General features: G+C 57.8%; 1 protein-coding gene across 2 annotated transcripts in view; it reads left to right on the top strand.

The window, feature by feature from the left end:
- The window catches only part of KCNIP2 (potassium voltage-gated channel interacting protein 2), a 43,604-nt gene extending 20,071 nt beyond the window's left edge, over positions 1–23,533 (top strand). The window contains exons 2-9 of one of the 2 annotated variants that reach the window (XM_059476556.1): positions 17,901–17,996; positions 19,117–19,241; positions 19,619–19,688; positions 19,786–19,856; positions 20,362–20,469; positions 20,755–20,859; positions 21,114–21,176; positions 21,497–23,533. In XM_059476556.1, the coding sequence (XP_059332539.1) occupies positions 17,901–17,996; positions 19,117–19,241; positions 19,619–19,688; positions 19,786–19,856; positions 20,362–20,469; positions 20,755–20,859; positions 21,114–21,176; positions 21,497–21,544 (686 nt within the window). In that variant the 3' untranslated portion in view covers positions 21,545–23,533. The remainder of the gene's footprint in view (positions 1–17,900; positions 17,997–19,116; positions 19,242–19,618; positions 19,689–19,785; positions 19,857–20,361; positions 20,470–20,754; positions 20,860–21,113; positions 21,177–21,496) is intronic. The other variant, XM_059476557.1, reaches the window with a different exon arrangement.
- The last annotated feature ends 1,932 nt before the right edge of the window (positions 23,534–25,465 follow it).

Genomic DNA, 25,465 nt, shown 5'->3' with positions numbered 1-25,465 from the left:
CAGGAGCCGGGGGCTGCCTGGCGGCCGGGAGGGGGTGCGACTGGGTCCCTCCCCAGCGCTGGGAGCTGGAGCCATGAGCCACTGCCAGCAGCGCTGCAAGAGGCAGCTGGGCCGGGTGATCCGCTTCTTCTACCAGTTTGTCACCGGCACTCTCTCCCAAGGTAGGTACCGTCCTGGGGGACACGGGGTCTCTGTTCTGTGGCTGGGGATGTCTGTCTGGTGAGCTCTGTGGGGTTATTGGGGAGGGGAGAAATGCTGCTTAGAAATGCTGGTGGAGGGCTTGCACAGAGCTCCGTGTGGAGCAAAGCTGAAGATGGCTCCAGGAGGCAACAAAAGCCCCTGAAGGCCCCTTGTGGACCTGGTGTGAGGGGGATGTTTTATTTGGGGAGCGGACTGATGCAAAGTGGAGCAAGAAAACTGCTGTACAAATAAATTGCAGCTAGTCTGGTTGTTCCTGACATGTCAAGGAATCTGACTCCTCTGGGGCTGGAGCCATGCCCTCCATCTAGCTGGACAAAGATGGGTGTGCCCCACGAGCCAGGGCAGGGACACGCCCTGGTGCCTGCATCTGCTGGTGCTTTTGTCCTGGGATGCTTGGTCCTGGGGACAGAGCTGTGTGCTCCTGGTTTGATGTCACTGCCATGGCAGGACCCTCACCCCTGTGCCAGCCCCTGCACTGCCCAGAACCTCATCCTCTGGGTGTGAACCCAGCACCACCTCCTAAACCCAGTGAGCATATCCTGGGGAGGTCATCATGGGCCTGTGTGTGCTGGGAATCTGGGTGCCCTACTCCCACCCCGTCCCTGTGCAGGGACAAAGGTGCCATCCCCATGGCCTTACCCTACTGAGGACCACTGGGCTGCCCACCTAGGGCCCAGCAGTGCTGGGGAGGGATGCACCATACCATGAGTGCAGGGAAAGCCTTGTTAGGCCAGCGTGGCAGCGTCACGCCTCAGGGCAGGGCTGGGACTTGCACTGCTCCTGCCAGGACTCAGCCTGCCTGGAAAACCCCTCCCAGGTTTTGTCCCCTCCTTGCCTGGGGAAAGCCCTGGGTCTCCACAGCCTGTGCCCGTCCTTGGGGCCAGAGGAATGCAGGAATAGCGTGGAGCCCTTGGCACAGCCCAGGAGGATGGGATGTGGGAGCAATATTTGACCTGTGAGCTGTGCCCAGCTGGCATGCTGCCTTCCTGCCCACAGGGACCCAAGCCCTGGGATGGAGGCTCCTGGTCAAAGCGGGGCACAGTCCCCAGGCCCAGCAGCATGCCAGGCTCTGGAGGCTGGGTGTGCCACACGCAGTGCCAGCTCCATCCCCGCTAGCTGGCTCCATTGGGCACCAGCCAGCTGGCCTGGAGTGGAGGGGCAGAGGATGAGTCAGCTGAGTGCAGCCCAGGGCATAAGGAGCAGAGCTGCAGGTGATGGAGCAAGGAGGGAATGGGACCTTGGGATGCTCCCAAACCCCATCACCTGCAAGGATATCCTGCAGGTCCTTCTTCCTGGGCTTTACAGCTGGGTGCTGTGGCATTGGGACTGTAGCAAGTGTCCCCTGGGACTGGGTTTCTGGAATGACCATGTGTGGTGCTGAGCAGGACCAAGGGCTCTCCCTACAGCCCTGCTGGGTGTGCATGGGATTGGGATGGGCACAGAGGGCATGGCTGGCTGTGGGACACCCTGACTACCCTCACTGTCTTCTTGGTAATCTCCCAAGCTCTGAGACAAGCCAAAGTGGGGTAAAACCCAAAGCTGGGCAGCTCTGAGTTGGGTGTGGGATGTGGGGCCTGCACAGCCTTCTCCCCTCTGCAGCTCCCCTCCTCCTCAGCTGCTGCTCCCATCCTGGGGTCACCAAGATGCTGACCCCTCTCTGGCTGTTATCCTACCACCTTTTGGGGGGCAGTAAGCCCCTGTCCTTCCTGCAGAGATGAAGGGCGTCTCCTGGAGCTCACTGCAGAAGGCACTGGGTGCTTGACCAGGTGGGCCTGGGGCAGGGGGCCCCTGGCTGGGTGCCCTGGGGAGCTGGCCAAGGACAGGTTGCCAGAGAGGGCAAAGAGAAATGACTCAATCAATTAACCAGATTAAAACTGTGACTTCACCTCCCAAAAATAGCGTTTCACCAATATTTTAATGTGCTTATTAATAATCTGCTCGCGCTCTGATTAGCAGCAAGGTAATAAGGGATCAGCTTTAACCTAAATTTAACTCTCCCTAATGGATGATGGCCCCGAGAACCAAAAAAAAAAGGAGAAATTCCTATCCATCAGGCTGGCCCCCCAGCAGGTCAGGAGCACCTGAGACCTGGGCAGCAGCTGCCCAGCTGTGCCCAGGGACCATCACCTCACTGTGACCCAGCAGGTCCCGTGGCACATTTTGTGGAAGCAGTGTCCTGACACTGAGTGAAGAACACTTTAGGGGCAGCCACAAGGGTGGCTCTCAAGGAGGGCAGATCCTGGCCACAGGCAAGGTGCATGGTCCCCTCCTGAAGAGACAGGTCCCTTGACAATGGGTGATTGCCCTGCTCCATCCCCATCTGCTCCATCCCGCAGTGGGGGACAGTTTCCCAGCTGCTGGTAGTGCTGGGAGGATGGAGACAGGGACCAGCCACCTGATGGCTCTGGGTGTGACTGTGACATGGAGCTGCTTTTTGGGCAAGAACCCCCACTGCAGGGGTTATTTATACACCACCCAGCAGGTGGCTGGCAGGGTGTTTAAATTTAGCAGTGTGGCAGGGCTGTGCTGCTGGCAGTGCTGGAGAGCCAGGGCGGGGCTGGCTGGGTGGGGGACACTTTGTGGCCGTCAGTGTCACAGCCCAGAGTGGGACAGGCAGCACGGGCTCAGTGCCAGCCTGGCCTGCCTGGTCCTGGGGCCGTGTTACAGGGCCTGCTGCTTTCCCCAGTGCTGAGCCATGGGCATGTGCCAGGGCCACTTTGCCATCCTGTCCTGTGTCACCTGTGGATCCCCAGAGCTGTTGATCTCGGGGGAGAGAGGAGAGAGGGAGGAAAGGATCTGCATGCTTGGATTTTGCTCCCTGAAAGGAGCACAGCTGGGGCAGTGCTGTACTCCTCACACAGTGGGCTGGCCACAACCCCTGCCTGTGGGTACAGGGTAGGGATGGGACATCTCATATGCAGAGAGGGTTTGGGATGGAACACTTGGGTCTGGTGTCTTCCTTACCCGTATGTCCCATGGGACAGCAGGTGGGGCCAAGTGCTGTGCGGGGGCAGAAGTGTCTCAGGCACAGGTGCAGTTAATCCAGTTTGGTTTGGGATCTGTGAGTGAGTGTGCCCAAACCCACAGTGGCACTAAATGCACCTGGCATCATGGCGCAGGAACCAGGCTGGTTGTATCTGACTCCAGGATGAGAGAAACAGATGCTGATTGCAGGCATCTCTGGGGAGTTGCTGTTGTGGGACACGGGGAACAGGATTCAGAGAGCCAGATCTGGGAGCCAGACCCAGCTCTCCAGGACGGCAGAACTGCAGAGACACCTTCCTTCAAGTCCTCGTGTCTGGAGCAAGGACAGACACAGGCATCAGCAGAGATCCTGGCAGCATCTTTCCCTAGGGAGCCCCTTTTCCAGGACTCCCAGCTTCACCTGTGGTGTGGCAGCAAGGAGCTGAGCCCTGAGGATCCCAAGATCATCAGGGAACTCAGAGCAGCCCTTGGGCTGTGATGATGCCTTGCTGGCCCCACGGCACCGAGACACAGCCACATGTGTAACGAGCCCCGTCTGTTCTCTGCCCCCTGCCTCCTTCTCCTGGCTGATGGTGCCACTCTCCCCCCGGGCCAGGAGGGTTATTTTTAACTGTTTGCCATGTGCTGTCTGAGCACAATTAAGGTAATTGGTTTGGGAGCCTGGCTCTCACACAACGCTCCCAATTACCTGCCTGCCTGCCTGCCCATGCGGCCCCCCGCCTCCCTGCCCGCGGTGGCCGCTCCTCTGGCGGGGGACAGGGCTGCTCCAGATAGCACAGCGGGGCACAGGGCATGGAGCCATGGAGAGGCCATCCCTGCACAACGACAGCCTGCTCTATGCCTCCCTGATTGCCATCCTCCTCCTCATCTCCTATTGGTTCACCACCCGCTGCTTCAAAATCATCAGTGGCATCGAAGGTACGGGGCTGGGGACGTGGGGGGACAGGGTGGCCTGGCCCTGTGAGCCAAGCAGTGAGGTGGGCCAGATGCTTGGTGTGGGAGAGGAGCACTGGGGACTCCCTCTCTGCCTCTCTGGGAGAGCTCCATCTCCTCAGTGACTTCATTAGTTCCTCCTGGCCGTGGTCCTGCTCCGCTGTGTGAGAGCAGCCGGTGGCAGCCTGGGGCTGAGCTGTGGCTCAGCACTGCTCCGGGTCCACCATGCTGCTGGTGTTGGGTGCTGCTGCCCCTTGCTGTGGGATGGGGATGCAGATGGACTCTCTGGAGCCTCCCACTCTTGTAGGGTGCCCAGAGCTCATGCTCGGGCCTCAATCTGTGTTTTGGGGCTCTGGGTCCCTTTGGGTGTGACCCACATCTTTGGTGCTCATCTGGTGTGTTGGGGAGCTCTGGGATGTGGCAGGGGTCCCACTTTCCCCAGTGAAGGGTCTCTCCAAGCCCCATTGCAGTGGGATGTGAGTGCCAGGGGTTTGCAGGGTGAGACCCCAAGGCAAGGAGCAGGGCAGGAGGGGTGAAACTGGCCTCACGTGTCTGGGGATGTGCGGAGCCTCTCCTGCCCGGGGTGTGCATTGCTCCATCTGTCTGTGAGCCCTCTCTGCACAGCTCAGCCAGAGCCTTGGGGCACTTCCCACACCATGGCCAAATGCTGACTGGCTGCAGGGGCAGGGAGCACCCCTGGGAGTGATGCCCCTCAGTGGGATGGGGGGCAAAGCCCTGCCCCACACTTCTGGTGGGGTACACATGCTCTTGAGCATCCCTTGCATGCAGCTGTGGGTCTGGCTCCAGTGGTGACCTCCCACACGTGGTCCCAGGCGTCTCCTCCATCCTGGGGGCAGCTCCAGGTGGAGTAACATCCCTGGGGACCTTGATGAGGTGAAGGGACGGTCCTTGGTCTCATCTAGCCCATCTGGAGCTGCCCTTGGTTGAAAGGAATAAACTCTGGTCAAGAAACCCTGGGGAGTCTGGGGGTGCTGAGAGCTGGGCACAGTGTGTGGCACTGGGTGCCTGTGCTGGTCCTGGTGGGATTCTGTGTCATGCTGGCAGCAAACAATGGAGTGTTTTTTTAATGGCTCCAGCACAGAAATGTGTAATCCTGACAGGGCAGGCAGTGGGAGAATTATCACTGCTCTGCTGGGGAGGATGGCTGCCACGGGGGAGGCACAAAGGCAGGTGGAGAAGCTGTCACTTGGTGACTGACCTGCCACTGCTTCAGCCCCAGCATCCCATGATGCTGCCAGAGGCATGAGGGGCCAATGACAGTCCATTTACATGGGTTCAGCAGGTTCCCTTTGCAGAGAAACTGCCCTAAACCCTCTGGATCAGGCTGGAAGGGCTCCTCTCCCTCTACATCTGGCTAAAACTAGATTGCAAAAATAGACTCATGGCTTGCAGGACAGGCATCGGTGCTGGAAGCAGCTGGAGGCTTGAGGAGAGGATGGGCTGTAACTGGGGCTCAGCAGGAAAAGTGGCTTTAAAAACACAATTGGCATCAGTGAGAAACTTCCTGCAGGTGTGCAACAGGTCTGTGCCCCCCCCAGCTCTGAGGGATTGACTGGAGGGCAAAACTGGGAAGCAGACACATGAAGTCCAGGTTCAGTGCCTGGAACTCAGCTCTTTCCAAGAAAAGGAAATGTGAGGTCTGAAAACTTCCAGCCTGGGGAATGTTTCCCCAGGGAAGGCTTTCAGCTCTTTCCCCAAGACACCTCTGATGCATCTCTGGCATCTTCTGCTGGTGTTAGAGCAGCCTTGGGAGCGTGCCCCAGGTGGGCAGGCGATGCCAAGCCCTGTGGCATGGAGCCATGAGATAGCCAGGCTGTGCTGTGACCTGGACTGAGACACCAGCCCTCCCCACCCCCTGCCAGGGGCAAACCTTCAGCCTCCTGGGCTGGGGATGGGGGTTCCTGGGAGACTGGGGTGAGGCAGCCGTGCTGGGAGCTCTTGCCGGGGGTCTGCTCCATATGGCAACCCCACTTGTGGCAGCTGGCCTTGCTCCTGGGGTGAGTTGGGATGCTGCAATGGCATGGGGGCAGCCCTGGTCCCTGCTTACCACACCAGTGCTGGAGTTAGGGCTGGTCTTGCATCATGGGCCATATGGGAATCGTCTGCCTGGAGATGGGCAGTGCTGGTGGCATCCCTGGGGGAAGCGATGGGGAAGACCCCAAGGGGTGCTGGGCCCTGGTGATAGGCAGTGACCACAGGTACCTGGATCCCCAGGGATCCCTGTGTTTGTGATCAAACAGCCAGGCAGGGGCTGGAATGCTGTTAGAAAAGAGCTACATTTAGCCCCGTTGGCTGTGTGTGGATGTGTGCTCGAGGCACAGTTGCACAGGTTCACCCTCTGTTTCCAGCTTGTCTGTGACCTTGGCTGGGTCCCTAGCCCCTGCTTCTCCTCCTCTCCTGCTGTTGCTGCACCATTTGGGGGTCTGGCAGTGTCTTAGGACTCCTGCATCTGCTCCCAGCCTGTTCTCCCTGATCTGCTCCCCATCTTCCCTTGGTGTTCCCAGCAAAACAGGTGGACCCATCTGCCTGCTCAGCAATGGGGCAGATGGAATTGTTGCCCCAGACACTTTCCAGGAGGGAGATGTTGTGGTGTTTAGCCAAGCTGGTCCCCGTGGGGCAGACACATGTCTGGGGCACAGAGGACAAACCTGAGTCATCCCCATCCTGGATGTTTTGCCAGTGCCCAGCGTCCTGCCCCTCCCCGTGTCCCCCCCTGGGAACTGAGTGCCTTTTAATATCTGTGGCCCGTTTCCTTAGCAACTGCATTAAGCAAATCGATGGAGGTGGTGTCATTGGAATGGGAGGGCATGCCTTCTTTCCCCCTCCGACCCCCCCATCCCTGCCACCCCCCACGCCTCCCTCCCCCTGGCCTCTCTCCGCTCTCACTCACAGGCACGGCCCTGCTCTGCCTGGCTCTCCCTGAGCCTCCTGCCCAGCCCTGTGCTGACCCCTCGCTCGCCCATGGCTGATGGCAGCTGTCCCTGAGTAGGGGGTGACAGCCGAACCCCGCCAGGGACACAGGCCCTGGTCCCTGGGGATGCGAGGTGCTGGGGTGAGGGGGCTCCAGGACTGTGGTAGGGAGGGGTGGAGGGGTGAGGGGCCATGAGACACCCCCACCATGAACCTGGAAGGCCTTGAGATGATTGCAGTGCTGGTGGTCTTGGTCCTCTTCGTCAAGGTGCTGGAGCAATTTGGCCTCTTCGAGCCTGTGTCCTTGGAAGGTAACGGGTGTGGGTGGTGCTGTCACCTCCGGGAACACAAGGGGCAGGTGCTGGGTGTCCAGAGCTGTCCCCAAGGATGCTCCAAGGCTGCTGCATCCATCAGAGAGTCCTGGTGTCCGCTGGCTGCTTGTAGGGGCGTAGGATGCAAGGAGCAGAGTATCCTGCCTGTCCCAGTGGCTGGGGATGCAGGGAGGGGACCGGGCTGGTGAGGTGTCTGCTGTATGGTGGTGACTTTGATGTGTGCTGGGATGCTGGGGCTGGGACTGTGTGTGACCGTGTGTGGGGGCACCAGGGTGTTTTCCAGCACCTCCACAGGAGCAAGGTGTGACCAGAGTCCATGGTCACCTCACCCTGCACGTGAGGTGTTGTGCTCAGCACCAGTCTGCACAGCAGCCAGGCTCAGGCAGGATGGGTGCATGCTGGGCCCCTGCTCCTGGCTCTCCCCAAGGCTCCCTGTGGCCCTTGGGCAGGGTGGGGGACACAGAGGGAACTGTCCAGCTGTGGATGGGCTGAGTGCTGTGCACGGGACGCACTTGGCAGAGTCTGGATCCACCCAGGGGATTTTGCTTTGTTCATGGTGGGAGCGAGGTCGAGGCTTGCTTTGCTGGATGCTCCCTGGACTCCCGGGGTGATGGTTGTATGAGGAGTCCCCCCCAGCCCTGCCAGCCCCTGCCCATGCCCACACACACCTCTCTGAAGGATGCTGCAGCCTGCCTGACCCTGGCATTGGGGCATGCACAGGGTGAGGAGGAGACAGAGTTTTCCCGGTCCAGTGGTGCCCTGAGATATCTACTGTGCTTCTCCAGCACTGGGTGCTACACGAGCTGGGTGTAGTGATGAATGCTCCCCTCCACAAGCAGTGAAGCAGGCAGCACACAAGGCTGCACCTACAGGATGGCTGTGCCTGGGGATAGGGAGGGAGGGGACAGATGGGGGGATCTCTCCCTCTGATCCTGTGAAGCTGATTGCAGGACAGGAAAGGGTGGAAGTTTTCATTGCTATTTAACTGCTTGCTAAGTCCCTGTGTTCCAGCAGCAGCACTCCTAGGTGGATCATACCAGGAGGGAAACTGAGGCAGGAGCTGACCTGTGAGACACCCTGCCTTGTGAGTGCCAGGGGAGGGCATGCTGTCTGTGCCCAGGGTGGATTCCCCCTCCTCCTCCTGGTGATTTGGGGGTGCCTCCCTCAGACCCTGCTTTCCCCTTCCCAGTGCTTTTGCTTCCCTGTGTAGCTGCTGGAAGCTTTGGTCCAAAATCGGTGGCACTGATTGCAGCTGTTCTGCAGCTCCCAGGTGTGGTGGAAAGAGTGGAGAGAGAGCCCCCAGCCCCTGCTGCCCCCAGCCCCTGCAGCAACCCTGCAGAGGGGCTCTGCACAAGGCAGGGGCCACTCCTTGTCTTGTGTGGCTCCTCGGTTTCCTGGGGCACGCTCCTTGTCCATCTGCAAGTGGCTTTTCCCTAGCATGGGCCAGAGCAGGATGCTGGAAATGTGGTGTCCTGTGTCCAGCCTTGTCCCGGTCACCTGTCACCCCTCCAGAAGGAACAGGGCCATGCCTGTCCCACTCCACCCACATTCCCGTGCTGAGGAGCTGCAGTTCCCTCTGGTTTGGCTGGAGATGTGCCCCAGCTGTGAGGGTGGGGATGGGATCCAGGTGCCCTGGGGATCCCATTGCCTGAAGGTGCCCAGAGGAGAGGGAAATGTTGCTTAAGGGGTAGAGGTTTGCAGAGGTTGAGCTGAGCCCTGGGCACTGTACAAGGAGTCCTGTGTGTGAGCGGCAGTGGTTTGGGATGGAGGTGAGGTGCTCTTGCATTGGTTGCTGCCCCTTCTGACTTGAGAGGCAGCAGGTAGGATTTTGCTCTCTAGGGAAGGTCCCAGGCAGTGTCTGGGGCTGGTGAATACTGTGTCCCCTCCAGGGGTTGTTTACAAGCCATGGCTGGGTCAACAGTGACAGCCCAGAGACTGCAAAGAGCCTGAAACCAAACACTAATGGCTTGGGTCTGCTAATGGACACGGGGCTCTGCCCCTGCTCCGAGCCATCGATGCTGCAGGCATTGCTTCCCTGCTCCAGCTGCTGGCCCAGGCCCTCCCTGCTGCTCCCCTTCCTGCTGCTCTTTCTCTGCCCAGGTTGTGCTGTGCCACTGCAGTGATGGCTGGGAATGGAGCAGCTCCAGAAGGGACCAAGCCAACTTCTCTGAGTCTGGGGGAAGGGTTCAGTGGGAGCATCTTCAATGAGATCCTGGGGGAATTCCAGGCTTGCTGGGTTCCCAAACTCAGCTGGATGAGGCCCCCAAGGACCCCATCATTTGGAGCTGGACTTCCCTGGAAAAGGGCTTGGACAGAAGTGCTGACTGTCTGCAACCCCTTGTCCTGTGTGCTTGGCACTGTACCCCGGGACCTTGCCACAGCCTTGGTGGCACGGGCACAGCCACTGTCTGGCAGCAGCAGTGGAGCATCCCCGTGATTGCACTGTGCTCCAGGATCTTCAAGGTGATCAGTGCTGGAACTGATGTTGTTTACAGCTGGATAATCAATGATGGACTGTGTCATCCCACCTCTGCCCAGTGCCATCATGGCTGTCCCCAGCCCCGAAGATCTCCTGGCAGACCCAGGCAGGAGGCTCTCAGACCTCTGCTGAGATCTCGCTTTGGCCGAGCGCTCAGGATGGGGCAGGTGGAGAAAAACACTATCAATTTTGCCTCTTGAAGTGCAGCATCAATAATTCAGCTCAGAGCAATCGGTCCCGGCTGGGAGGAGGGATGGCGGGAGGGAGGAGGCGGGAGCGCCACCCGCGTAGCCCAGCCACAGATTAATATTGAATGAAGTGGCAGATTGCTGTCGGCAGGATAATTGGTGCCCGCCCAGGGCTGTTGCTGCCTTGGCTCTTCAGGGTACGTGCTGGGGGACAGGCAGGACTGGGGGTGTCTTGGAGAGCCCCCAGCATAGGGTGTGCTGGCCTCTGCCTTCCCTGGGGTCTGCTGCTGCTGTACAGCTCAGGACAGGGAGAGAGAAGCAGGGCTGGGAGGGTGCCAAACCCTTCCCGAATGTGGGAGAAATAGGAGGGAGCAGCAGCATGCCTGGATGCCAGCACCACTCTGAAAGGTGCCAGGCAGAGGGTGGTGGCAGTGAGCAGAATGGACCCCTCCTCATGCCTGCCTCAGGATGAGGGAGAAAGGAAGCGTCCCCAAGGTGCTGGAGAGAGCAAAGTCCTGTGCCAGGCCCTGGTTCCTCCTGCTTTCCAGGAACCTCTTTGGCAGGAGTGCTGTGTCGTGGCTGCAGGAGGGAGTGGCCCTTTGGGGTGTGATGCTTTGGTCCCTGGGCTCAGGGTGTCATCCAGCCTAGTGGGTCTGACAGACCCAGAGGTCAGAGTGAGCTTGATGCAGGGCAGTAGATCTTGGAGCATTGAAATCCAGCCTAGGATAGCTGGATGCAGCTCCAGATGCAAGTTTGGGGTTCCCTGGGCTGGGCTGCAACAGACATTCCCCCATCTGCACTGGATTTAACCCTTGCCTTTCCCTAGGCTAGCAGGTTTGTCACTGGCTCTGGGCTGGGCAGTGTTGGCTCTCCCAGCAGCCCTGAGCTCCCCAAGGTCCACAGTACCTGTAGTGCACCCTGTGCCTCTGCTGCTGCGTGGTGACATGTCCTGCTCAGCCCAGCCAGACCTAATTAGCTTGTTGAATCTCTTCCCCCTCCGGCCTTGTGTTAATCACTTTTCACATTGCTTCCTTCCCAATTCCCTCTGGCCTGATTTGCTCTTACTGTTGCTGATGTGCCTGGAGAGGGGAAAAAGGAGATCCAGCTGGACATGGGAAAGGGCCCCCACTCCATCCTGGGATGGGCTCTGAGCCAACAGACAGAGGGGCCAGAGATCACTTGGCCACAGGGAGGTGAGAAAAATCAAGAAATGTAGAGAGCAAAGGAGCCTAGAATAGACTGCCCTTCTTTATAGTCCTGCTCTGTTGGTGGAGGGTGAAGCCTTCATGTCCAGTGGGAGAGGCTGTGACTCTCTAGCACAAGGTTGTGTTGGGCTGCAGGGTGCTGTGGGAACTCATTGGGATGTCCTTCACCTCTCCCCTGTGAGGGGCAGGATTAGACCCCGGGACTGGGCACAGGTGGGAAGAGAAGTGGCCTGGACTGGGCTCTAGGGAGTGTGGAGTCCATGACAGTGCTGATATCATGGAGTGCTGATATCATGATGTCAGATGTGCCATCCATGCTTGGCTACAGCATCCCCTGCCAGGGATACAGGAGAATGTCTCATTCCCCCATGGGTGCCTGCCCTGGGGCAGGAGGTGGCCACATCAGAAGCAGCTGTTAGGTGAGAGATGCACAGACAGCTGAAAGCCGCTTTCTGATAACCCCTGCTGCCAGGCTGGAGTCTCTCCTGCTGCCCTCCAAGCAGGACGCTGGGTGGGCTGTGGGGAACACCCACCCTGGCTGTCCCTGACGTGCTGCCCTCCCTCCAGGCAGCACCCTGTGGGGCACATGTACACCCTTTGGGGCACATTTTCACCCTATGGAGTACATTTCTCTCCAGCAGCAAGCAGCCTACCCCTACCCCGGGCTGGCAGCCGCAGCTGTGGCTGTGACTGACTTGCTGGTGCAGAGATGCAGAAGAAGAGGGAGGAGATGAGGGTTGCAGATGTCTGTGGAGGTGATCAGTGGACAAGGCTGAGCTCCAAGGCAGGGAACTTGTGCCATGCAAGGCGGGGACACTGTTGGGGGGAAGGTTTGGTGGTTTGTGATGGGGCAGAGGGGATTTCCTAGGCGGAGCTGCTCCCCGGGCTGGTGACAGCAGTATCCCAGTAGTGTGTGATGAACTCGAGGGTCCCTGCAGGCTGCTCAGCTCCAGTGCCACCACGAGCTGCTGTTGGGGTGGAAGTCAGTGTGGCTGAGCCTCCTCCACGTCCATGCGCCCACTGGTGCCCATTGTGCACCCCTTTGCAGGTTCCTGTGCCAGGCTGTGTAGTGCAGGGGTGCCCTGCAGGAGAGCTGACCCCTAAGTCCCTTGGGCTCAGCTTCTCTGCAGCCTGAGTGCCCCGGGGGACCCCAGAGGGTGCCAGGGCAGGAAGAGGGAGGGCCAAGACAGGTCTCTCCTCCCCTGCCCTCCCCTCTGCTGCGTTGCTGGGTCTGTTGCTGCCAGAGCAGCTGCCGGCTGGGGCTGTGTGTCTGGGGATGGCGCTTGCTGAGGCACCCTGGGACCTGCAGGGGCTGCAAACCGTGGGCATCATCCTGCTGCTCTGCTCCAGCCTCAAGATACTCCATGCTCTGGGCATCATCGACCTGACCAGGGGAGGTGGGATGGGGACAGGGATGGGGATGGGGTTGCAAGGAGATGGGGATGTGGTGGTGGAGGTGCTCCTCCTATTCCAAGGACTGCAGGGTGCTTAGGGGAGTTTCTGAAGGCTTAGTGTGGTTTACTTTTTTTTTTTTTTTTTGCTGGGGGGAGCATTGGGGTTTCTGGCAGCACTCCAGCAAAGGGTGTTGGGAACTGGGGAAGTGAGGGTGTCTGGGGGTGTTTCAGAGTGTTAGGATATTGGGTGGGAATATTTGTGTACATTGGAATGTGTGGTGTTGGGTGCAGGATGCTAGAAATTTAAGATGTCTGGGAGCTTCAGGGTGGGGGATATCTGTGTCTTGAGGCACTGGGGTGCAGCGACATGTGGGGTGCTGGGGGATGGAGACTGTCTGGGCTATTGGAGTCTCAGGACAATAGGATGCAGAGGGCTGGGCTTTGTCAGATGATGGGGGAAAACACTGCAGGTAGCTGGGGCTGAAGAGATAATTGTGAACTGGGAGAAAAGAGCCATGAATGTGAGGTGCAGCACCATGCAGGGCAAAGCTTTCTCACTGCTGCAGGAATTGGTGGCTATGGGGAAAACATGGGAAAATATCTGAGAGCCCCTTTGCCCTCCCTGTGGAGCTGTGCCAGAGCTGGAGAAGGAAGAGGATGCTTTGGGTGTTGGCTTCCTGGATTGGCAAGTGGGTACTGAGGACAGGGCTGGATGTGGCCAAAGAAGAGGAACCCAAAATATGTCAGAGCAATGGATACATCACCTGTTGGTTGTGCCTGGAGAGGGTGGGAGTGCAGAGAGCTGCATGGTGCTGATGCCTTGTTTCCTCTGGCTCGACGGTGCCACAGACAGTCCCAGCTCAGACAAGGGCTGCCAATAGACTTTGCATGAATGTGGTTTTTTGCCTCCACCCCCTTTGCATCCTTGCTGGCACTGGGGATGCTGTGAAATGAAAGGACTGCAGATCACATCCCCTTGGGTAGCCAGATTTCAGAATGGGAGATGTGCGGCCAGGAGTGATCAGAGGAGCAACTAATAGTAGAGCAGAGAGAGGGGAGAAGAGGAGGGCGCTGTGCTCTGGAGGTGCTTTCAACCTCCTTCTGATGGAGGATGTCCCTGAGCTGCCCGGTGTGTGGCTGAAGCACATCCACTTTTTGTCCCTGTGGCTACTGTGGAGGGTATGGATGGCATCTGGATGATGGAAATGCAGAACCCCAGCTCTCTTGTGGAACACATTGCTTGCAGCCAAGAGGAGCTGCTGCTCCACTGGGGCATTTTTTGGGTAGCTCCTCTGGCAGTTTGGATGTGCTGGTTCCTGCTGCCAGAGGAGGTGCTGGTGGGGGCAGGATGTGTCCCTGTGTGTGGGTTTGCAGCAGGGTGATGCTGTCCCAGTCCTGCAGCTTTGTCTGCTCCATTTGGGGAGCCCCTGAGCTCCACTGTCTCTTGGGATGTGTATCCTGTCCCATTCCCTGCTCACAACATTTTGTGCATGGTGTGGTCTGAAGAAATTATTATTCTGTAGCATCTCCTTTGGGCACAGCCAGGCTCTCTGGGAGCACTGCCACAGGCTGGGGATGGCAGTGGGAACAGCAGTGCTGCCAGCCCCACTTGACTCTGTGGCCCGTTCTGGCCCATGGCCAGCACCCCCCTGGGGACTGCTCAGCATAAGGGTTGTGCAGCTGTTTCTCCCTCTGGCACCAGAGAATATCCTGGTCCTGAGCCTTTGCTGTCCCACAAACTGCAGCTTGCTTGGCAGCTTTGCTGCTCCCAGCTCTGTCCCACCCCCAGGACAGGGACTCTTTGGCCCTGGGAGATGCCAACTGTGATTTCATTCCTCTGATGGATGACTGTCTGGCACCTTTGCTACACTTGGCTCTGCATTGCTGACTGATGAGGGTCATTTGCATAGCTGCTGTTGGTGGGACACATCCTGACCTCTCCAGGGGAGACTCACTCTTCCTCGGGCTGAGCTCATTGCAGCCCCCAGAGAGCTGTGGCCGATGGCACTGCCCGAGGCTGTGGCTGAGCCCTGCATGGGGGTGATTGTCAGCCACAGGTTTTATAGGGGCAGCTGGGTTCAGATCAGCCTGGGATAGCAGCTCCTCCTGCCTTGCCAGCTGCCCCAGTGTTGCCCACGGGGCCAAGCAGGAGCTGTGATGCCGCATGACTGGTGGGCTGCTGGTGCTCTGCTCCCCTCCTGGAATGGTGCTGGGGCTGGGGACACTGGGGAGTGTCCCATCTTGTGGGATGCACATTTTCCACCCATTATGAACATGTATTTATTGACAGGTTACTGAGAATGATGGGGAAGTTTTGGCACTGCCTGTTGGTTTGTTATTGAGGGTGTATTCTAGCAGGAGGGTGCTATGGGAGGGGTGGGTTGGTCTCTCCACCCAGCTCTCACTGGAAGGGCACTGTGGCTGTGGCTCTCTGGGAAGGCAGGGACATTGTTATGCACCTGACTGACTCTGTCTCCTGCTTGTCCTCTTGGGTCCTCCATGGGAAGGGAGCATCAGCCCAGCACTGGGTAACCCTCAGCATGGTGCCACTGGCTGGATCCAGCCTCCAAGGACACATCAGCTGCTGGTGGCTTGATACAAAGTGGTCTGTGGCCATCCTGATGGCAATCATTGCTGGGGGCAGGAATCTACCCACTGTAGAGCCAGGCTTTGGGATTCATTTCAACAGCGTATGGAGGCGGGGTTGGGAAATCCCTTCCCCTTCTGGTGCTACTCAAGGATGGAGTGTCGGCTTGTGTGTGTGTGTTTTGAAGCCGCCGAGCTGCAGAGCGATGCCTGGGAAGCGACAAGCCACTTAACGCGGCCGCCGCCCCGCCGCAGACAAAGCACTGCCAGCCCCTGCTGCTCTGTGCCGGCCGCTGGATGGCCCTTGCAGGAGGGTGGAGAAGGAGCTGTCGCTGGCAAGGACAGGGCTTCGTGCTGCAGTGTCCCTTGTGTCCAGAGTGGCAGCACATGGCTGCGCTCTGCTCCTCATCTTTGGGCAGAGCTGTTTCCCAGCAAGGAGCAGCTCCCAGACTTGCTTGTGGTTTGGATGCTGGGGACAGACGGAGGGTGGTGTGTCCTACTCAGCAGAGCCCTTGTGTTCACTAAAGCCAGGACAGCAAAACCCCAGTCCTGGTCACCCCTCTCCTGTTGTTAAGCTGCATGTGCTGAATGTGCTCCCCCCCTGCCCTGGGGACCCTGGAATTGGGCCCCCTTTGGTTTCCTCCTTGAGAAAACGCCCATGTTCTTTATTTTTTTCTTTTTCCTTCTTTATAACAAACTAAAGTGTAACTTGCACCCGACCTGACCTACTGCACGTGCCTATACCTGCTGCCCCTGTGAGTCCAACCACAGTTTACTCTCTGTTGCATCTCTCTCGCTGTGTGGTTTCCCTCCTGCCCTGCTCCCTCCTGGGTGCCTCACCCTGGCATTGGGTGTTGCTCTGCCCACCCTGTCCCTTCCCTCTCAGCAAAGGGGATACTTCTGCCTGTCAGGTCTGTCCCACAGCTCAGCTCTGCTGGAGGGACCTGGCCCCAGAGCATCCTTGGAAGGCTGAAAGGTGCAATTTCCCTTTCCCTCTGCAAATTAAGGCCCTGGAAGGGTAGCTGGGACAAAATCATGGTTTATGTACAACTGGTACCCACTTCCAGGAAAGAAAAGTCCTCTTTCCTCACCTGCCTGCAAACCCTGGAGCAGACAGGAGCCAGTTTGTGCTGTTCTATCAGTGCCAAGGTCCTGGTCCTCACCCTTGCCCCTGTCACCCCCTGACAAATGCCAGGGGGTGTTGGTTCATCCCTATAGGTTTGCAGCTCGCTGTCACCCTGGTGGGGATGACACATCCCTGGGGAGAATTTGCCCTCTTTGAGTGGCTTTTTGTGATGTCCTGCTGGATCCATGACCTCCTGGAGCTATTCTCCATCCCCTAGAATGATGGAGCTGCCTTGGTGTGAGCTCAGAGGGTGCCAGGTTCTGATTGTGGGCACTTTGGGGCCAGCCCGCCTAGAAGTGGCTGCTGGATGCAGACCCATGTCTCTGTCTTGGAGCTGGCTACCATGCAACACCATTTTCCTGGCATCTGGGGCTCAGCTTAGTCCCACAAGGCTGAGAAGGGGCTTCTCTGACAGCATTTGCTAGACCCCTAGAGAAACAGCCCCAAAACCAGAGGTCAGGATGTGTAGGTGTTGTGATCTGCTGCTTGCAGATGTACAGGATGCTTGGAGCAGTGACAAACCAGAGCCCGAAAGGGACTTTGCACCTTTTGTCCCATTTGTCCCCATGCTGGTATCTGCCTCCCCTTAGAGGCAGGACTCCAGCATGACCTTCATCCCCTCCTCCTCCTCCTCCTTTCCCCACCTGCAGCATTAGTCCTGCGCTGAGTTTGCTGGCTTGAGGCACTGTGGGAAGGGAGGGAAGGGGGTCTGCAGCCATGGGGCAACACCAGCTGGGAGAGATGGGGCTGGGTGAACCCACTGGGGTCCAAATGGGGGAGCAGGGGGTGGCAGTGGGGTCAGTACAGTGAGGGGACCTACTGTTAATGCAGGGTGACTTGGATGCAGTGGCCATGGGCCAGGCTGGCGTGGGGAGTCCCTCAGCCAGCCCTGTAGCCTGGCCAAGACAAAGCCCCATTCCCCTTCTGGCTGTCTCAAAGCAGCTCCCTGGGCTCAGATCCCAGTGTTGCACTGGGGTGGGGGTGCATTCTGCAGTCTGGGCTGCATGGGGGGTCTGGTGCATGCTTTGCCTTCAGCCCTTGGGTGCCAGCAGGATCAAACCCAGCCCGAGCTCAGCGAGGATGCAATGCCCTTGTCTGCCACAGGCTGCTTCTTGGACTTAATTCTACCTTGCCTCCCTGCAGAGCCTCTCGAGAGGGTCCCCAGGGCGCGGGTAATTGTCCCCAAGGCTAAAGGACAGAGTCTGGCCCTGCCATTTCCTGACTCTCTGGGCTCCTGGAAGTCTCCAGGGCACCCTGATTTGATGGGGGTGTACAAAAGCGCTGGGTGTGGGTAGCCTAGCAGGGTTGTCCTCATCCTTCTGCAGGATGGATACTCCAGTGCTGGGTTTGTCCTGGGACTGAGCAGGAAGGTCGACCAGAGCCTGGGCTGGGTTTTGCCTTCCTGCTCCTCCAGCCTCACACTGCATGTGCTGCCTTTGCTCAGATCACCCCGCGCCGGGTGCCCAACCCTGCTGCCCGTCGGGACCGGGGGCTGATGCTGTGTTAATTCTTCTGCTTGGTGACTCCTTCTTTCTTCCAGGCAACCCGCCAGTCCAAACTAAAAAAGCGCTGAAGCAGCGATTCCTCAAACTGCTGCCCTGCTGCCGGCCCAAATCCATCCCCTCGCTCAGTGAAAGCAAGTGCTTCTTCTTGCCTTTTTGTGTGTGTGTCCCCGGCGGTGCTGCTGCCTGCTCTCCGCCCTGGCCCTGCCTGCGGGAAGGGGACGCCTCCACCTCTCCCCTGCCCTGGCTGTCAGGATCAGCCCTGCCCCGGAGGGGTCCGATCCCATGGGCTCTGCACCCACCTCTGTCGTTACCTGCTCACAGGCTGGTTTTCTCCCTGCTCGTCTCCCTGGAGCAGCTCCCACGGGATGCACAGCGGCAAGGACCGCTTGGGAGCTGGCTCAGGGAGCAGGGCCCTCCCGGCACTGGTCTGAGGGGTGGGGAGCTGTTTCTCTAAGCTGAGGGTTGGTCTGCAGATGGAGGTGTGATGGGGTGATGAGAGAGGCTGAGCAGGGAGTGAGTGCAGAGTCCCTTAACCCCCTGTACTGGGAGTGCTTGGCTCCTAGGAGAGTCCAAGCCCCCGGTCAGGATCTCTCCCACCTCCACGGTGCAAGCCAATCCCCCCGGGAGAAGGTGAGTATGGAGGGGCAGGGTCTGAGCCGTCCCACGAAGAGGGAGTACCTGCTGTGTGCCCCCCTTGGCTGAGTGGGGTCTCGGGGTGCTGGTGCTGCAGGCAGGGGTTGTGCAGCTTGGCAGGTGATGGAGAGAAGCCGCCAAGGAAGGTGGGAGCACAGTGGGTAGAAAAGAATCTGGAAAGGCTGGGGCGGGGGTGGCATTTGGGGCTGGGGGTTCTGAGGGGCAACTCTCCTGCTGGATGTGAGCCCTGGTGCTGCAGGACATCAAGGGTCTGAACTCCACTGGGCAGATGCCTGTGCTGGTGGGAGGAGAAGGGCAGGCAGGGAGGGTTTCAGCACTGGGGCGTTTTCACACCTCTTTTGTGCCCAAGCTGGGCTGTACTGGAGGGGGGTTGTTGCCAATGTCAGTCCCTGGTCTGAACCCAGGGTGTCTCTGAGTGTCCTCTTCTGGCATAGACCCAGCTCTGGCTGAGCAGAGCACCCCAAAAATGTGTCAACCTGGGCAGGTGTGAGAGGACAGTGTGTGCTGTGCAAGATGTCTCTCTGCCCCCTGGCATGACAAGATAGGGCAGGACAGTGCTGGCCTCAGCCACCCTCTCTTCCCCTGGGTTCCTTGCAGACAGTATTGAGGATGAGTTTGAGCTCTCCACCGTCTGCCACCGCCCCGAGGGGCTGGAGCAGCTCCAGGAGCAGACCAAGTTCACCCGCAAAGAGCTGCAGGTCCTGTACCGAGGCTTCAAGAATGTGAGTACTCCTTGACCAGCTTTGATAGCCCCCCCCCCTCTGCTGCCATGTCCACCTCGGGGTAGTGCTTTGTGTGTGAAAGTTTTTGGGGTTGTGAAAGTTTTTGGGGTTAAAGTATACATGAGGCTACAGCCTGATCTTACCTGATCCTGTGCTGTTTCCTTGGGTGCACAGAGCCCCTTCCTGGGTGCCTGGGATTCAGAGCCCCTCTAGCAAGGGGTGCAGCCCAAAAAATCAGGGAGATGCTCTAAGCAGCTTTTCTAGCCACCTCACCAGGTGCATAGGGCTGGAGGGCAAGGCAAGGCAGACACAGGTTTTTAGGGGGTGCTCAGCCCTTTTTGCAATGTGGAAGTGACACTGTGACCTTGCCCTGGCAGGAGTGCCCAAGTGGCATTGTCAATGAAGAAAACTTCAAGCAGATCTATTCACAGTTCTTCCCTCAAGGAGGTGAGTGCCCATCCCCATCCCTGTCCCCATACACATGGGTGCCTCTGCAGGGCAGAGGGTCACCCAGCACCCCCTTATGCTGTCTGCCTCCCTGCAGACTCCAGCACCTACGCCACCTTCCTCTTCAACGCCTTCGACACCGACCACGACGGCTCCGTCAGCTTTGAGGTGAGCTGTGGCCAGGGAGGGGGCGATGGGGTGCAGTAGGGCAAGGAGCACAGCCTTCCAGGGACCATGGACTGGGGTCAGCAGTGTTATTGCAGATGGATGAAGAGTTGGCAGGCCTAGTGGAGTTTATTAAATTCCCAGAGGCAACAGAAACTAATGCAAAGCAAAAAAAAGGGGCTTTCTGTATTTTCTGGGTAAGGTTGTGTAGGGATCCAGACTGGCAGACACAGCCATGGCTGGGTCTTGTTCACACAAGACTGAACACATTGTCCTCTTGGTTGCTGTGACCCAAGGGAGTAGTGTGGGAAATGTACAGTGTTAAGCAATTTTTTCTCCCCCAACTCTTTTTGATACCAAACATTTCGCCTTGTCAGCCCAGCCCCAGGGCATATCAGCTTTGGGCCTGAGTTCCTCTCTGCAGGAGAATCGAGCAGGGCTGTATCCTGTGTCTCTGAGGCCCTTTGTGGCTCTAACTCCCATTTGCCTGCCTTGTCCATCCTTGCAGGACTTTGTGTCTGGGCTGTCCACCATCCTGCGGGGCACCATTGATGATCGCCTGAACTGGGCCTTCAACCTCTATGACCTGAACAAAGATGGCTGCATCACCAAAGAGGTGGGATGGGGGTCCAGACTGGTCCCTGGGGCCAGTGCAAGTCTGCACCTGGCAGGGACAGCATTGGTGTGACACTGGGATGGAGGTGGATGAGTGGTGTGCAGCTTTGGGGCTCCGTCGCACATACACGTGCACACATGGCCCCACACTGTGCAAAGAGCCAGCAGAAACACATTTGAGCACCCCACAGGTCCTTCAGGAGCATCAAGAAAAAGGTGTGGGTTGGGGACCAGGTGGAGGCAGAGCCCTGTGTTGACACTGCAACCCTGCTCCCCTTCCTATCAGGAAATGCTGGACATCATGAAGTCCATCTACGACATGATGGGCAAATACACCTACCCGGCCATGAGGGAGGAAGCACCCCGGGAGCATGTGGAGAACTTCTTCCAGGTGAGCTGGGTACATCCTCAGGAAGCAGGAGCACTGGGGAAGCAGAGCTCCAGCACAGAGCTGCAGTGGGTGCAGTAGAAAACACCCCACTCTGGGGAGGAAGCAGGGCTGTGCTGGTCCTGTTGGTGCTTGAGCATGCCTGGGGCCAGGGGTGCACTGTGTCCAGCCCCTGTGGGACCTGGGCAGGGGGTACCAGGTTCTCCCTAGGGCTGAGGCTGTCCCTGCTATGCTCCCTGTGCTGTGCTTGTCTGCAGAAAATGGACCGGAATAAGGATGGTGTGGTGACAATCGAGGAGTTCCTGGAGTCCTGCCAGAAGGTAAAGTCACCAGCAACTCTTCTCTGAGCTAGGTAACCACCCTCTTCCTTGGGGACCTTTGTCCCTCCTGCTTCCTTCCTGCAGAGAGGGAGTGAAGCCAGGGCTCCCAGGGGCAGGGCTGGAGCTCTCCTTTGGGAACTGTACCCATGCCAGTATCCTTGTACAGATGAGGAGAGCCATGGATCCCAGTAGGGCTCTGTAATCCCTGGGGCTCTTGTCTCATGTGCCAGAGCTGCCATGAGGGTAAAGCCAGGTTTGGGGGAGCTGCCCAGATTGCTGTTCTGTGCCCAACTTGCCTGCTTCCCACCTGCTCCTGACAGGATGAGAACATCATGCGATCCATGCAGCTCTTCGACAGCGTGATTTAGCTCCCTGCCTAGACCTGCCTCCAGATGAGCTCTCCTGACACTGGGCCCAGAACCTTCTTCTCTCTCTTGACTTTTCCTTTGAGACTCCCCTACTCCGGCTGCACAGACACCTCCATGGAACGGGGCCTTCCTTCCCTGGGATGCAGTCGGTACAGAGATCTTCCCTTTCCCCTGGCCCAGCTCTGCTTTCCTCGGGGAATCCCAAGCAGGTGCTCCCAGATGTTGGAGCATGGGCATGGCAGGCAAAGGATGAGAATTTCACCTGGATGGACCTCCCTGCACCCAATCCCGGTGGAAAAGATGCATCCTTAGGCTGCAGTAGAGGTTTTCCCTGTGCACACCACCCTGTGCAGCCACACCTTGCCTACCCTGATCCTCCCCAGCCCCAGGAGCCCCCAGTCCCAGCTCCAGCCCAAATCCTCCAGCAATGCTGTCTAGAAACCAATAAAGTCTTGCAGTGGGCACAGCCAGTGCCTCGGCTTCCTCCCCTGCCCTGGCTGTGCCTTGCTGTGGGAAGATGTCTGGTGTGTCCACTGTGAGCCACTGGGCACTGTCCCTGTCCTGGGCCAGTGGGTGGGCAGAGGGGCCGTGCCTGGAGAAGGCAGCCACACCAGCCCTGGGGGTCATTGCTGTGTGAGCCATGGGGAGCATCCCCTGATCCCAGGGATCTTGGTTAGAATACGAGGCTCTTCCTGACAGGGGCAGAGTGGAGGCTAAAGGGACTCCGAGTGACTTGTGGCACTTGTCCCCCCAGGATGGACGATGCAGGGCTGGGAGAGCTGCATCCTCAGCCTCTGTCCCTCAGGTTTGGGGTGCTGGCACATGGGGACCCCAGGGATCCACTTTGAGGCTCCAGTGGAGAGACACCCTTTCCAACCCTTCCTGAGGATGTGACAGCCAGGGTACAGGGACGTGTGGAAGAGCGAGATGGGCTGGTGTCTGGTGGCCATTCTGGCCCCATAGGGCTCACAGCCTGGCATCACTTGCTGCTGACCTTGCCCTGCTCCTGTGCCCTGGCCCATCCCAGCCCACCTGGTGCCCTGGGAATGGGGGAATGAGCAATGAGGCAGAGGGGTGTCCCCACAGGATAGCCCTGTGCTGGTGACATGGCTGAGCTGGCAGCTCCTGGAGGACAAAGTCGAGGCTGGGGTTAGACAGGAGTCACTGCCATGCTGCTGGCAGGCTGGAGGGTCACCTTGGGGCAGGGGACTTTTCTCCTTTTTCCAGCACGGCCGTGTGAGAGCCTGCCTGGGGACCTTGGGGATGGGGACCTTGGGTGTTTTTGTCACCACCAGCTCCTTGCAGATGGGTGTGTGCAGACAGGCCTGTCCTGCCCACGTACCACTCCAAGTCATAGCTGGGAGAGTGATGCCCATGGGCTAATGATCCCATGCCAACTCCAGAAGCCCCTCACAGGCACTGGGAATGTACCCAGACCTGGCAGCCCTGACTGTGGCTCCACTCTCTGTATCCTTGGCCAGGGGTGGTTTGGGCTGGCCTGAGCTGCGCTGTCTGGGATCAGCACCCACGCTGGGCCAGACCCAAGCTGAGGCCCTGGGGTTGGAGACATTAGAATTTAACCCCTGGGGCTCTGAGCCAAAGCTATGGGGCTGCTTCCCAGGGGGACCATCCCTGTCCCAGCCCTTGCAGATATCACATTTTTTTAGGCTCGTTTGACATGTTATTTATCTCGCAGACATGATGTGTTTTTTAGGTTCATTCAACACACTGTTCATCTCACAGACCTGTTCCCAGGTTTGCTGTGGGGCTGAGCTCCCACTTGCCTTCTCCTAAGGGTGGGAGGGCCTTACCCCTCCACCTCTTGGCCCTGTTCTCCCTCCTCCCAGCTCTCTGGGGTACCCATTGTTCGCTGCCATGTGGAGCACCTGCCGCCTCCCCCCTCACGCTGTAGGTCGCATGGTGTGACCCCCTGCCCCGGGGCATGGTGACCCACAACCTGCTTGGCATCTCCAGTCTGTATATTTTGTATTATAACAATTATATGAGTTAAAAAAAAAAAAAAAAAAAAAAAAAAAAAGAAAAGAAAAACCAACAAAAAACCAATAAAATCTAACCACAATCGCTATGCACACTACTGTTCTGTCTTTGCATCTGCCAGCTGCCTGGGATGGGAGGGCAGGAAAAATGAGGGGTCTCTGCAGAGGGCTGGTATCTTTTTTGGGGTGCTGTGCATGGGTGCTCTGGGAGGTTGCATGAGGGACAGGGTGCACCCTGAGCTTAGCCATGCTGTCAGTGGTCCTGTAAATACAGATTTTTCTCTTGCTCAGAGGTTGGAGGTGTTAAGGCTAAAAAGCTCTTGCATCAAGTGTGTCACATTTCAGCAGCCAGGCTGCCAGGTGTGCTTTCAGCTTGCCACAGATGCTGCTGGGTGAACCCAAGCCTGGGACCAGGTGGCTCTTGTTAGGATGTGGCATTTAAGGCTGAGCTAACAGGAACATGGTTTCCTGCCACCTTGAGGAGGTAGGTATGGATTGGGAAGAGGTTTTCTTATGGCAATTACTGGCTGTTGGAAAATCCATCATTGAAAACTGGGAAAAATTAAGTAAATAGTCATGTAAGTAAAAAAGTAGCAGAACAAGAGAGCAGTGGACCTGATGTGGGACAGCACAATGGTCCAGCATTCTATAGACTGGGGTCCAGGAACTGAAAGCTCAATGCAAAGAGCTGCCTGGAGACCAAACAGAGCCTTAAAAGGACAGGCTTTGGCTGTGGGGGGAATTACCATTGTGGGAGTGGGTAAGCAGCAAGTCTGATCTTTCCAAAGCCTCTGACTCTCCAGGGACCCTTTTGGGCTGCTGGCCATCACCCAGGGCTGTGTATGGCAGTATGAATGGGCCTGAGCACGTTTTCCCCTCTAACCCACTTTCCCCGGTATATCCTATCCCCTGAGCTCTGCTCGGCTGGTTGCTATTTCGGGCAATGACATCCAAGGGCTTGATGTGCCCTCTTGTGGCACAGGGATGCTGTGAGCCACTGGGACACCTTGGGTCCTTGTCCCCAGGGGGAAAGGCAGGAAAGAGGCTGAGGTGATATCGGGAAAAACAGCACTGGGGGGCTCAGCCTTCGAATGCTGCCGCAGCCTTTTCACACCAAGTGGGAAAAGATTTGTACAGGGAGTGTAGCTTTTGAAATGGGGGTGGGAGAGCTGGGAGTCAAAAATAATCTGTTTAGCTCTACCCAAAAGGGGCCCTCAGGAAGGGCCTGAGGGCAGGGAGGCCTGGATCCTTTAGGTGTGCCTTCAGCTTGCCATGAGAAGCTGCCGTGTGAGCCAGGGCTTGGATAACCTTTGTTAGTAGGAGGTGGCATTTAAGGGTGGACAGCCAAATCATTTGGTTTATGATGAGAACAGAGAGAAGAGTTGATGGATCCTTGGAAAAGGGCAAGTTTTTCCCAGCTTTCAGAGGAAAAGCTACTAGTAGCTATGTGGTAAAACAGCTGAGCAACTGGATGAGGCAGCTGATGCAGCCTGGGGCAGTGATTCACTGCAGCACCCTGAACACTGCCTAGAAACACAAGCATTTTGTAAAAGGATGAGATTGCAACACTAGAAGAACTATTACTGTAGGCTTATTTTGCCATGATCAGAGATATGAGCACCCCTTCACGGTCTTTTGTGACCCTGTGGTCACCACCAAGCTCTGGAGGTGTGTGAAAGCCGTGTGTGTTCTCCACCCAGATTCTGTGCATTTCTCCTCTCTAACCCTTCAGTACAGTCTGCTCGTGTGTCAATACAATTTAGCTGGTTCCTATTTAGGGTATCTATACAATTTCTATTTTTGCTCCTTGAAAGCTTTGGCCCGCTGATGGTGGTAACTAGAGATGCCCCTTGGCCAAGGCTCATTGCCGGTGCCGGAAACGGAGCCGCCTTCGGTTTCTGTCATGCCCGAGCTGCTGTCAGTG

This window comes from Ammospiza nelsoni, chromosome 8 (genome assembly GCF_027579445.1).
Source record: "Ammospiza nelsoni isolate bAmmNel1 chromosome 8, bAmmNel1.pri, whole genome shotgun sequence".
Taxonomy (NCBI): domain Eukaryota; kingdom Metazoa; phylum Chordata; class Aves; order Passeriformes; family Passerellidae; genus Ammospiza; species Ammospiza nelsoni.
The sequence above is the reverse complement of the archived record's forward strand: the minus strand, read 5'-3'. Positions and strand labels throughout refer to the sequence as shown.